Source organism: Canis lupus, chromosome 21 (assembly GCF_003254725.2).
Source record: "Canis lupus dingo isolate Sandy chromosome 21, ASM325472v2, whole genome shotgun sequence".
Taxonomy (NCBI): domain Eukaryota; kingdom Metazoa; phylum Chordata; class Mammalia; order Carnivora; family Canidae; genus Canis; species Canis lupus.
Window position 1 is genome coordinate 32,591,208 of NC_064263.1, and position 14,222 is coordinate 32,605,429.

General features: G+C 43.4%; 1 protein-coding gene across 1 annotated transcript in view; it reads right to left on the bottom strand.

The window, feature by feature from the left end:
• TRIM66 (tripartite motif containing 66) overlaps nt 1–14,222 on the bottom strand; it is a 57,208-nt gene that overhangs the window by 40,737 nt on the left and 2,249 nt on the right. The window contains 1 exon segment of the mRNA XM_025459400.3: nt 10,599–10,905. Coding sequence (XP_025315185.3) covers nt 10,599–10,905 — 307 coding nt within the window.

A 14,222-nucleotide genomic window follows, 5' to 3' on the forward strand; every position in this document is an offset into this window, starting at 1 on the left:
GCTCTGACTCCCACAGAGCAGTGGCATCCTCTGAAGCAGCTTGATGCTCCTCTGCCAGCTATCACCTGTAAAACCAAAGCTGAACAGACCTAGCTTCCTGCATGTAGCCAATTCCCTCACCATACAGATTGTGACGTGGAAGCCCAGGGAGAGGGAGGGACTTAGCTGAAAACCACAGAGCCCTAATAAAATACAGGTGCTACCTTGAACCACTGAGCAGTCCCTGATTACCTACCTCTGTATCCACAAGTAAGACATTTTACCTCCTTAGCCTCTGTTAGTCACTAGACAAGAAGGAAAAAACAAACAAACAAACCTGGCATGTTGACCATCCTCACTACCCATTCCTGCCCTCCCACCCAAGGGCAGCCCCAGGGTACTAGGCATCTGGTAACCCCCCCCCAACACAAAAGCCCCTGCAGCCTTCCTCTAGCCCATAACTCAAAGCAGCACCCCACCACCAACAACAACACATTGCACCCACTCCCAAGATGCCTAGTCCCTGATAGAAAGACAGACTTTGATACTAAGGGGAATGCTGCTCCTGCCCGTAGCTGCCAGTAGGCTTACCTGTGGCCCTGCTGCCCCGTGATTAGAGCAACACCTGGGAGAGAAGTCAGATGAGCGACAGGTGAGACCACCACGGGTCCCAGAGGATGGTGCTTACCAAGTGCCCAGGAACACCCCCCACTGCGTGCTGCAGCCGGCTGGGCTGCAGGGCCTAACCCTTGGGGAACTGGGTCCTGGGTAGGGTAAGGGGAGCACCCTGGGTCCTCTCCTTTCTCTGATACATCCTCAGCCAGGGCTGCATTTCTCCAGCTCACCTGAGACGCTCCTGCAAGAAAAGGTTGGTTGACTCCTCCTGTTCCTGTTTATCTTGAAGGCTCTGCAGCAATTTCCCAAACTGAACAGCAAGAGGGAGACCTCAAAGAGGCGACTCTCTTCCTAGCTGCATCTCCTTCCTAATCCTCTGGGTGCCTTGGAATAGAAGCTCAGAAGGAAGAAAACGAGATTTTCAACTTTCAGTAACTAGCTCTGCCGCCCTCTGCACAGCTCAGGAGGCCATCACTCTCAGCCTTTTAGGACTCGATCCAAAAATCCTTCAGCCCTCCATGTTCCCCAAAATGACAGTGCTCATGTATGGCTGGAATCTGCCCCGATCCGGCAGCTCATTTAAATAGAGCTCATCACAACAACAGTGTTGGTGGAGAAGTGAGTAGCTGCAGGGCCCTGGGGACCCCCTGTTTATACGTAGGAAGAATGATGCAATCTGGGTATCAAAATAGCAATCCAGAACGGAATAACAGGCTCACGCAGCAGCGGTGCCTGCACAACCAGAGCTCAAGTTGACACACTCTGTCAGCCCCACACTGCTGCAGCACGCAGATGCCAGGCACACGCTCTCACCGCATCATTTTAAAAATCAGCAGGAGCCCGAGATATCCCTCCATGCCCCCGGCACTGAAGGAGGGTGTGGGGGGGGAACCTTCGACAGACATTAAAATCTATCTCCTACATACTCACCTGCTCCTGCCACTTCACCTGAAGTCCTTATCCTGTGACGTCACAGTCAGTTGCCATAGTGACCAATTGTCCGTCACAAGTGGAGGATTAGGACTTCAGATGGGGAAGACACACATTTATGATGCACAAAGGTCCTGGGAGGTACCCTTTGGCAGCTAACTCTACCCCTCCCCCGCCCCCCAGGGAGATACAGTCGAACACAAGCAGGGGGAGAAAAGGCAAGGAAAAGCAGAGTCGAGTTGAAGGGAAGACAGTAGGATGGGGCAAAACTACAAGTGCAAGATAATGGTAAAAGCACAGAGCACAGGGAAATTGTAAAAGCACGGATGGGGAGCAGCAGGGTATAATACACTTGGAAAGACTGGCAGGAGAGTCAGCTCCTGAAGGGCCCTGAATACTAAGCTAAGGAGCTTGACCTATATCCTGAAATCAAAGGCTCTGGAGAGGGACAGAGCCAGGCTTTATGATTATCTTCATGAACTGGAGACTGGAGTCAGGGAGAAGGCTTGTCCAGTTTAGCAGTAATGGAATCCCCAACAAGGGTAGCAATGGAAATGGACAGAAGAGTTGTTTCAAAGAGAACTGATAGGGCATAACCAAAATAGGATGTGGGAGGGAGTGGTGTTGTATGAAGAAAAAGTCAAATGGAGGGGCTGTCAGGACCAGAGGTAAGAGGGAAGAGAGGGTGGTTGCCAAATCCCATCTTACATGTGTCCTACTTTCTCTAACACCCATAGCCTCTTTAGGTTCTGCTTTGCTGGACCTGTGATTCACAAATCTGGAGGGTTTGTTAGAAATCCTGAATCTACCAAATCTTAATCTCTTGGGAATAGGACCAAGAATCTATATTTTTCGCAAGTTACCCAACTGATTCTTAGGCATTCAGACCAGCACTGGCTCAAGGACCAGTAAGCTGGAACCAGTGGCCAAGACAATTATAGTAACCTCCTAGCAGGGCTCTTTACATCCAGTCTTGTCTCCTCCAATCATTCTTCTCACTAGCCAGAATAACTCTGTAAAAATACATATTTGATTGTATTCCATTGGCCAAAAATATCCAATGTCTCCCCACTACCTACAGAAAAGCCTGAATTGGTCATGACCCTTCACAGTGTGTTCCCAAATTTCCCTTCCAGACTTCCCACTTCCTGCCTTCAAACAATCCTATATTGTAGCCAAAAATTAACTCCATCCTCTTCCTCCTGCCCCTTCTTCCATATCCCTCAGCCTAACACTATTCCCTACCTATAGTTCCCTTCTGTATTTGTCTGGCTCTGCTTGGTTCCTACACAGATATTCCTACCTGATGCCATTCATAGGTTCAAAACCATCCAATTTCCCCAGGCAGAGCCTAAACCAGGGGTTGGAAAACCACAGCCTGCCCGTTTTTGTAAATAAAATTTTTGTGGAACACAGTCACGTCCATCATTCCCATATTATCTATGCTGCAGTGGCGGTGCTGAGTAGTGGTAACAGAGGCTGTAAGACCCACAAAGCCAAAAATATTAACTACCTAGACCTTTACAAAGTTTGCTGGCCCCTGGCCTAAAGCAATGGTTACTCCACTTGTTCTAGCCTCATCCTTTGGGGTTCAATCCTGGTAATGAGGATCCTGCTTACTTCCAAGTCAACTCCCATCCATCTGTGCTCTAGCTGGGTCACACTTGAACCAACCTCCAGTTTGGGATCGAATGTTTCAGACAAGCAAAGGGTATTCCAGGAGGAGGTAACATCAAAACTATAGGATTATAGATGTCAAGCTGTGAGACCTCTAGGGGAAAGACTGGTAAAGCTGATTCATGGAGAGGAGTAACAGAGATGAGGCTCTAAAATTAGTTTGGGGCAGCCCGAGTGGCTCAGCGGTTTAGTGTCATCTTTGACCCAGGGTGTGATCCTGGAGGCCTGGGATCAAGTCCCATGTCGGGCTACCTGCATGGAGTCTGCTTCTCCCTCTGCCTGTGTCTCTGCCTCTGTGTGTGTGTGTGTGTGTGTGTGTGTGTGTGTGTGTGTGTCTCATGAATAAATAAAATCTTTAAAAAAGAAAAAATAAAATTAGTTTGGAGTCAGATTGGGAAGGGCCTTGAAGGTCTAAGTTTCTGTTCTGAATGGTAAGCAATTGAGAGCCTCTAAGGTAGCTAGAACTGTAGGCCCACCACAGGAGAGAAAGATCAGGGCTGAAGTTAGAGGATTCAGGAGCATAATGTACAGAGGCAAGAGGTAAAGTGAGGTCAGGCAAGGAGATCCGGAGAGTGTGGGGCAGGGCCAGGTGGCCCATCAGAAGCCAAGTCAGAAATCGAGCATGAGAGCAAGGTGATAGGCTGAGGCAGGTGATGGTCCACAGCTTTCAGAGCCCATGTTCCTAGGACCACCTGACTGTTAAACAAGCTTTTGGTACCAAGAAAGAACCTGGCTGCGGAATGCAGAAGATACAGTTGAGGATGAATCTAGGCTCATCTCATCTGATAGACTGGCACCTCTATTTTTTTTACATCAAATCTCAAGAGTCAATTCGAGGACTGCACTGACATACTCTATGCAAAGCCACTGCTTTGTTCCCATTTCCAACTGCTCCTGGACAGAGACACAATGGGACAACCAAGGGCAGCAGCCTACTCTAGGTCTGTAGCTCCTATTGGCCCACAAGCCCAGGCAAGCCCTGGATTGGCAGGCAAAGGAGATGAATTTCTTTTCCAGGCTCTGTAATAACTATGGCATTCAGCAGGATTCTAAGGCTTTCTGGATTCCTGACGCTCCATTTATGCAGGGAGGGATTAGAGATAAGCTCCAAGAGTCTTTTCTGCTCTCTAGCCACCACAACAGTCAACCATGACTGGTTCCTCTTGAATGAGAGAGTTCCAGTAGCCAAGGGACCCCTCCAAGACCCTGTCCATCAATCATAGCCACCTTAAACTGAGGGATGCTTTAGCAAATCTGCTCTAGCCATATCCTTCCAAGCAGTGCTGGCAGCAGCTAGTACACCCCCTAGAAACACAGCCTGCCTCCTTCCCATTAGCAGGGGAATTGCTCTCCCAGTAACGGGTACCTTTCTGAGGTGCCAGTGCTACTCCCGGGGCCCCAGAGAGCCAATTAAGGTGAGGAAACTGTTCATGAACTACAAAACCATCCTGCTGATAGGGCTCCAGAGCTCCAGCTTCTGCACCTGCTGCACACCCAGCTCAGTCCAGCTTAGTTGCCTGCCTTCCACCTAGGATACTTGGGTCACTGCCCACAACAGACCCCACGATGGGTGGGCACACTGTTCAGCACCTAGACTGAGCAAATGGCAGTCACCTCGCCTTCCAGTCTCCTGTAGCTGAGATCTCACCACCCCCCTACCTCCCACCTTCAGCCCAGGCCATTAGAGCCCCTCCAGCTGAGCTCTCATTAAGATCCTCATTTCTTTCTCTGACTCTGAGGTTGTAGCATCTTGCATCAGTTCCCTCTCTTTGGATCTTCCCAAAGTCCCAAGGCCTGCCCACTGAGGGACAGAGATTGCTCCCCCTTTCAGCATCTGTAGTTTACAAGGGCTGCCACACATTAGTAGCTTCAGGAAGCAGGAGGACCATGGTGGTTATTTGGTGTTCTTAGAGCTCTTCAAGTCCAGTCCTGAAAGCCAGAGAAGCCCTGGGAATGCCCAGTCAATTAGTGCTGGAGTCCAGATTGAGCTCTAAGGGCCATGACCTTCACCCATGTCTTGCATATCAATCACCCACACTGATAATGGGAAAAGTAAAATACTAAACAGGTAGATTGTAAAACTTTGATATCAGAATCAATGTCTCCCAGCTAGGATTTGTCTTTTAGTAGATTTGAAAAGAAAAAAATAATGTTCCTTTTACATATATGGGGAAGGAAATATCCAATTAATGGCCCTTCTCCCCTAAAACAACTAGAGCCAGAGGAGTCCTGAGAATTCTGAAGACAAATGCAGCACATTCAGAGCTTGCTAACTTAAAGTATCACTTTGTGACTCACTGGCCGATTTCTCAGAGTTTGATCTAGGACAATTTTCAATTAGGCTTAAAAGCAAACATTTCCCCGTATATATTCTTATTGGCTGAGTAAATCCATTTCCAATATCCAACCTTTCTGCACAGAGCCTGCAGCTTCACAGTCACCCTATTGCATGGCTAAGCCACTGTGTACTCGGCACACTGCTGCCTTTGCTCTGGTCCCCACCACTGGCTTTTGAAGACCTTGCCCAGCTGGTCTCGTTAGAAGCAGAGACCTAACACAGACACATTTCCAGGTGTGATGGAGTTGCTGGGGAGAATCTCAGCTAAGCTGTGGCCGCATTAAAGATGTGCACCTGATGACTCAGGCTGCAGCAAGGGTTCTTTCCTGAAAAATTCTCCATGGAGTCTCCCCATCAGTTCAGTCATTTCAGGTGAAATCTTCCCCTGAGCAGAGTGCAGACCACAAACTTTGAAGACAGGTTTGACCTAATCTGCCACTTATGAGTTGTTTTGGGCCCTAGATCTTACATATTCACAATACCCAGGTTTTTCTTTCTTTCTTTTTTTAAAGATTCTTTTTCTTTTCTTTTTTTTTTTTAATTTATTTATTCATAGACACAGAGAGAGAGGCAGAGACACAGGCAGAGGGAGAAGCAGGCTCCATGCAGGGAGCCCAATGTGGGACTCGATCACGGGTATCCAGGATCACACCCCAGGCTGCAGGCGGCGCCAAACCGCTGCGCCACCGGGGCTGCCTGATACCCGGGTCTTTCAACTGTAAAATGGGAATAATACCTAATTTTAGGATTGTTGTCAAGTTTTAAAAAGATAATAAAAGATAACTACAAGTACCCAGTACAGTGTCTGCCAACCAACAGGTGCTTGATAAATATATTTGCACCTTGCAGCTTGAGAAATACAAAGGGGCAGCGTCACAAATGCAACAGTCTTCCTTCCATGTAAGAGCCATGGAGATCTCTGTGGATTCACTGGTTAAATCATCTGTTCAATAAATATTCACTTAAACCCCCATCCTGTGTCAGGTTCTGTGTTGGGCTGCAGGGCTATAGAGATGAAAGACCTCCAGCCCAGTTAAATCAGATGCCTCCTGTGGTGCTGAGCACCAGCCCAGATGTGCAGGCCTGGGGAGGCTCCACCGAAGGATCAAAGTTGAAAACCAGCTAGACAGACCCTGAGCCCAGGCACACAGCCTATTCAACACAGCCATGTTCAGCTCTGCCCAGCAACTGGGACCTAGATTTATGGAAATGGGCTTATCCTCATGCACTGGTGGCCCATCTGGCTGGAGGCATTGATGCCAGGGACCCTATTTATTCTTTAGCCTCTACTCATCTCCCTCTAGCTGCTCCCATATTTTAATTTTGAAAACCTGAGATTGGCAGAAATGGGGTAAGTCTGCACCCTTACTCAGCTGGATAAAGTGGCGGCACTAAAATCTCTTTCCCAAGAACCAGATTCCCAAAGCATGGCTTCTCAAATTTAGACCAGAAGTCAAGTTCAGGTATTAGGTCTCTCACCAGACTTACCAGAGATAGATGACAGCTCTCCTTTTAATAAGACAGCTCACTTGGGTACCATTCTTTCAGTACTTCCAAAAGCATTCAGCAACTGATATCCACCAGTCCTGGTCCACGGAGAACCCCTCAAAGGTATTGCTTCTTTGCCTTCTTTGCCTTCACATCCATCCACACCATATTCTCATATTATTATCATCTATCTAGTTATCTGCCCTTCAGCAGAACATGAATCCCTTGAAGGCAAGGGCCTTGTCTTTTCATCTCTGTACCCTAAATGCCAAAGATCCTGGTACACAGAAGTCAAATAGTCTGAAGGAGACAGACAGACACAGACAGACACACAAACCAACAAATACCAAAACATGTCCCAGCCAGGCCATAGGACATACTAAAGAATATAAGATGCCACGTATTTAAGAAATCACCTCTCTTGTTCCAAATCAAGCATGTTCATATCTGACAGATTATTTTTCCATTTCAGTTTCAAAAGTTCTAAATAATAGTATTTTTTTGTGGGTTTCTCAGCTTTTGACTATCTCCTATGAGCAGTGCTGAATGTTCTACATGTACATTATCATTTAATCTTCACAACAATCGTATAAGCTAATTACTACTATCATCATCCCCACATTATAGGTGAGATGACTTGTCCAGACTATACAACTACTAAGTGGCAGGCAGATTAGAACTCACACTCAGATGGCCAGACATATTGACACTAAAGCGTATGTTTTCATTCTCCATTACACTCAGAATAATTTGGCAAACGAACACTACGGTTTTTTTTTTAAGATTTTATTTATTTATCCCATGAGAGACACACAGAGAGAGGCAGAGACATGAGCAGAGAGAGAAGCAGGCTCCATGCAGGGAGCCTGATGTGGGACTTGATCCCGGGACTCCAGGATCACATCCTGGGCCAAAGGCAGGCGCCCAACCACTGAGCCACCCAGGCGTCCTGAACACTATGATTCTAATAATTGTCATTAGTATGACTCAGTTTTCTGATTTTTTAGAGCCATATAAAGCCTTGAGACATGCATAGTTTATGTTAAAAAGCCGAGATGGGATCAAAGACTTAAACATAAGAATTAAACCTATAAAATTCTTAGAAAATACAGGAGGAAAGCTTCACGGCAATGGATTTGGCAATAATTTCATGGCTAGGACACCAAAAGCACAGGCAACAGAAGCAAAAGTAGGTAAGTCGGACTTCAGCAGAATTAAAAACTTTTGTGCATCAAAGAACACTATTAAGAGAACAAAAAGACAACTCATGGAATAGGAGAAAATATCTACAAATCCCATAACTAATAAGGGCATAATATCTATCTATCTATCTATCTATCTATCTATCTATTCCTACAACTCAACAACAATAACAGAAAACAATTAAAATGTGGGCAAAGCTGAAAATCTATACCATTATACAACAACTTTCCATTCCCCACTCCTCCCCCAACTCCTGGCAACCACCATGCTACTCTTGGTCTCTATGAATTTGACTACTCTGAGTATCTCATGTAAATAGAATCATAGACTATTTGTCTTTTTTGTTAACTGGCTTATTTTATTTAGCATCATGTTCTCAAAGTTCATTCATGTTGTAGCATGTGTCAGAATTTTCTACCTTATTAAAGCTAAATAGTATTCCACTGTATATACATACCACATTTTGTTTATCCACTCATCTGTCAATGGACACTTGGATTGCTTCCACCTTTTCTCCATGTCAATAATGTAGTTATGAACACAGGTGTACAAATCTCTCTTTGAGTTCCTGATTTTAATTCCTTAATTCTCTCTGGTATATACCCAGAAGTGGAATTGCTGGATTATATGGTAATTTTATTTTTAAAATTTTTAAAGGAATGGCCGTACTGTTTTCCACAGAGGCTATACCATTTTATATTCCCACCAACAATGTACAGGATTTCTCCACATGCTCACCAAACTTGTTATTTTCTGTTCTTTTCTCTTAATAGTAGCCATCCTAATGGGTTTGAGGTGGTATCTCATTGTGGTTTTGATTTGTATTTCCCTAAAGATTAGTGATATTGAGCATCTTTCTGTGTACTTACTGGCCATTTGTATATCTTGCTTGGAGAAATGTCTATTCAAGTCCTTTGCCCATTTTTATTATTTTTAAAGATTTATTTATTTATTTATAATAGACATAGAGAGAGAGAGAGAGAGAGGCAGAAACACAGGAGGAGGGAGAAGCAGGCTCTATGCTGGGAGCCTGACAGAAGACTCAACCGGGACTCCAGGATCGTGCCCTGGGCCAAAGGCAGGCGCTAAAACACTGAGCCACCCAGGGATCCCCACCTTTGCCCATTTTTAAATTAGGGTTTTGTTTTTTTTTTTTTTTAATATTTTATTTATTTATTCATGAGAGAGAGAGAGGCAGAGGGAGACGTTTTTAATTGTTGAGTTGGAGAAGGTCTTTATATATTCTGGATATTCACCCAACAATGCTGGAACTTGTTAAGACATATTTAAGATCCACCATGTGTGTAAATTTAACTAGATTTTCAAGTGTCCTTTAAGAACATTTATTTGTTAAACAACTGAAACACTTAAAAAGAAAATAAAATACATTCAATTTATAAAAGCAAATATTAGCCAAGTTTACAAATATGTTCAAATATTAATAAAAACCCCTTTAAAAGTAATTGCTAAATTTTGCTACATTTATAAATAGTGTAAGACAAGTTAAAATTAAAAGTTTAAGGACTAAATTTAAGCTTAAAAATCAGACATTAATTTTAAAAATCAAACTAGATCATTTTTTCTGTGCTCCAAACTCACAAAAGAGCCCAGAGAGGTTACACAGCTTGCCCAAGGGTTTAGAGAGCTCAAAATTCATAGCTAAGGACAACTGCACTTCTCTAATGCCTCAAAGCACCTAGCCTTGGGCTACAGATCACTTTAATAATACTGCAGACAACAAAACAAACAGACATGATATTTCTAAATGCTCTCAACTTGCTTGACCTCATCCTCCAAGCTCATCCAACAGAGAGAGATTGCACCTCTGTTACAGGTCTGTGCTAGAATGCTGAGCTGAAAGGGACCTGATTCATGTCTCCAAGGACTCACAGTCCTCAATGAGACTGTTCCCTAGGAAACCTGACATTCATCAGCAAGACACAAGCTCCTCCCACCAGGCTGGAGTTAAATGGTGAATGGTTCACTAGTCAGTAGGAGTCTGTTCAAAATCAGGTCCCAACCATTCCTATGGGGGCAGCAGCTTTCCCTTCGCCTCAGAAGTTTAGAGAGTCAGGACAGTGTCCTCTCCATCTGGGGAGTCTGTGAAACCTTGAATCAATACCTTCCCAGGTTTCTCAGTTTGCCACCAATTCAAGGAAATCCCAAACATGGAAAGTCCCAGCTTTCCAGATATAGGAGGCATCAAGAGGGTTTGCTTTGTCTCAGATTCCCCAAAGAGTTGTGTTTGGCAATGAGTATCCCTTGGGCATTTTAATTCTGATTCTTTCTACCTGAAATTCAGTTCCTATGAACGAGGAAGAGACATGTTATAAGGAAGGAGGGGAACCTGTGGTTCTTTTGTACTTACCAGGTGGAACGGTCCTGTGAGCTTTGGAAACCTGTCTCAGCTCCTGGATGAAGCCCTGGAAGCAGTTCTTGCAGAGCAAATGCTGGCAGGGTAGGAACCGGGCGCCCACATTTTGCAGGTCTTGTTGGCACAATGAGCAGGTCAATATCATGGCCTCCATCTGACCATTCCTGTGTTTCTGGTCAACTAGTGGCAGCCCCATAAATCTCAAGCCCGTATACGTGGCTGTGCTTGTGACCGGGACTGGGGCTCTTCCCATGATATCCTGAAGTGTGCAGCAGCGTGTAGATCGAGCAAGCTCCACTCCCTGTAAGTGAAGCACAAAACAGAGTGATTAATTCCTTTAGGGTGGGGGATGTTCCTGGAAAGGCCAGAGAGGACACAGAGAACTGGAGGCTCAGGCCCTGCAACCTGCAGGCCTCAGCCTCAAACTCTCACTTGAGCCCAAAGAGGGAGTCCAGCATCTCTGCTGCAGAGGTTGTGTGTTTCTTACAGAGTTTGTTGCCTTCAAAAGTGTCCAACATCTACCTGTGCTTCTCTTTATTAGTGGACAAGCTTGAACCTAGATTTCATTTTGGAAAAGAGAAGGAAATTTGTTTAAAGCCCAGTGTATGCCAGGTGCTTTCTATGCTTTATCTCAGTCTTCACAGCTACTCTTGAAGATAGGCATTATGATACTTTTACAAATTAAATAAAGCCATGAGGGACAGGCTAAAGAAACTGAGGCTCAGAGAGGCTGAGTAATTGTACAAAGACAAATGGTAAATAACAAAGTTCAAATTCAAATTCAAAATCAGACTTCACACCATTACTACTGAAATATTTCTCAAGCTGAAGTCCACACACATATTTTCATGGGTTCTCTCCAATATTTTTTAATTTATATTCATCCTAATAAGAAGTTTTTAATCTATCAATTCAAGTTCAAATACATATCCACCACAATGAGATTTTAGAGGCAGTGCTAAGAGTTCAGGATCCAATTCACACCATACAGTATTACTTTGTCTTGGGCTACTTAGAAGAGAAAGGGGCAGCCTTAAATGTAAATGATGTACTCTTGCCACATGAAGTCTCAAGAACAATGTGGCACACTGGTAATGCCTGTTTCATGGCACTTGGAACAGAGGAAGGAGGTAAGGAAATTAAGCCATGATCATAGTGGCATAAGTTGGCCAAACCTGACCAATGGTGAACACCACATTCAAGGTGTACTAGCAGTTTAATGCTAGTAGTTTAGCAACACATCATCTGCAAATGAAATTAATGTCATTAATTTTATTGTTTTGGGTTTTTTTTATACCTTGTAAATTGTATTCAGTCTTATACTTGTATAAGAGCAAAAGAAATGTATCTAGTTTTATATTTGTACTCAAGAAAGAAAACAAATATCATTTCATCAAATCTGGAGTTCTATCATTATGCAGATTTGAGAGAACTTTCCTTTTAGTCCATGGTCTCCGGGAGCCAAACCCATTAGGGACAAAGAGTGACAGAGCTAGGAGAGGCCAGCCTGCTTGGGGGCCCAACAAGATGCCACTAAATGAAATAATGGATAGACTTATACCTCTAATTCAGTCTGGAGCTCTAAGAGCACTTATTTCCCAGAGGGCAGCATGGCAGCCCTGTGGCGGTAAGGGCAGTCTGTCTTAGAAGGTTTAAGTGTGCCTGAGTTTATTTCATTAGACTTTGAGAATATCAAACTCTTTGGTCTCAAAATCCTTCACATTTTTTAATTATTCAGGACCTTAGATTTTATTAATGTGGGTTCTGTCTACTACTATTTGCCATATAAAAATGAAAACTGAGATAATTTAAAAATATTAATTCATTCAAAAACAATAAACCTATTACATGTCAGCCTGAATAACATACTTTTTAGAAAAAAATTATTTTCAAAAAATAAATTTAGTAAAAAGAGTGACATTGTTTTTCCTTTTTGCAAACCTCATTAATGTCTGTCTTAATAGGAGACAGCTGGAATCCTGAACCTGCTTCTGTAGTCAATCCACTCGATGTTGTTTTGTTTATAGTAAATTAAGAAAATCCAGCCTCATGGGGTTGTACAGTTGGAAAAGATAAGACTATTTTTAATAGTCGTATTAGGTTATAATGGACATTTTTTGATACTACAAGTGGTAGTTTCCTAAAGGTTGGCTGTAATGTGGAATCTGTAACTATATCAGTGAACATTTCTTACCCTGTTACATTAAAATCCACTGGGCTATCTTGTACTGATTTTTTACCCAGGCATCATTTTATAACACCAAGCATTTGCCATTTGGAAAACATTCGTTCAATGACTTATGCAGATGCTCCAACCATTGACCTTTCATTAGACAATAATAAAACATCACACTCTTTCACATCACCTCTAATCTCATTGGAAATTATTAGGAAGATGTCAGACTCAAAGACATCAAACTCAGCTATACCTTTACCAGAATTCTATTTTTGCTGGAAACTCTAATTTTAATCATTGGCAACAAATACTATCAGTTTTTTCCTTGGAATGACAGGTTCATTTCATTGTTGAGAAAATATCTGCCAAATTCCCAAGGCTGAATAAATAACCTCAGTCTGTCAGTTGTTCTTTCAAGTAAAACTGGTGTCGTACAAAAAAAGGCTAGTTCAGCTTGCAACTCAAATAAGAGCACAAACGCAATTCCTTACTTTGATAAGTAGATGTGCTTTATGCATACTTCCAGTTTCTTCATACAGAATATTAATAACGTGTATTCAAGGACTGAAATGTAATAAAATATTTACTGCTTCATTACAGACACTCCTAAGTGAGACTAAGGCTCTAAGGCTTTTCCTTCCTTTTTTTTTTTTCTTTTCCTTCTCTTCCCTCCCTTCCTCTTTTCCTGCAAATGCCTGGCAGTGAAGAATACAATGACTTATACCAGCATCTTCAGTTTTTTACACACCATCTTTGGTTTTTGCTTTGGCACCACCAGGGCAAATGCCAACTCAGTGAAAAGGGCAGATAACATCTTAGTATGATTATGAAAATGGTTTTGACCCTGTGGATGCTTATGATGCTGTGGATACTTGTGACCCAATGGACACTTGTGAAAGAGTCTCAGGAACCATCCCCAGGCCTTCCCCACCCCTGATCATAGGTCTACAGATAGCACTTAGAGAACTGCTCCATTAGGCTTTAAATAACAACTCTGGGGATTCAAGGAAGTGGACTGGCTTTCTGACACCAGTGGGAACTACTCAGGATGAATATATGAATAAATATTTTGGGCACCTGGGTGGCTCAGTGGTTGAGCATCTCCCTTTGGCTCAGGTTGTGATCCTGGGGTCCTGGGACTGAGTCCTGCATTGGGCTCCTCTCGAGGAGCCTGCTTCTCCCTCTGCCTATGTCTCTGACTCTCTCTGTGTGTCTTTCATGAATAAATAAATAAATATTTCATTTCTGTCTTAGAAGAGCAACTAAAGTAACTCTATGAGGGTAAAGGTTAAATTAAAGGCACAGGCAAGCAATGGAGTCTCTGATTTGAGGATAAGGGGTGGAGGACAGGAACGTCAACAAATATTTCTAAAGTAAAAGAGTGACTCTTGGTATTTTTCATTATACAAACAAGAAAAAACTAATATCAAAAAAGAATATGC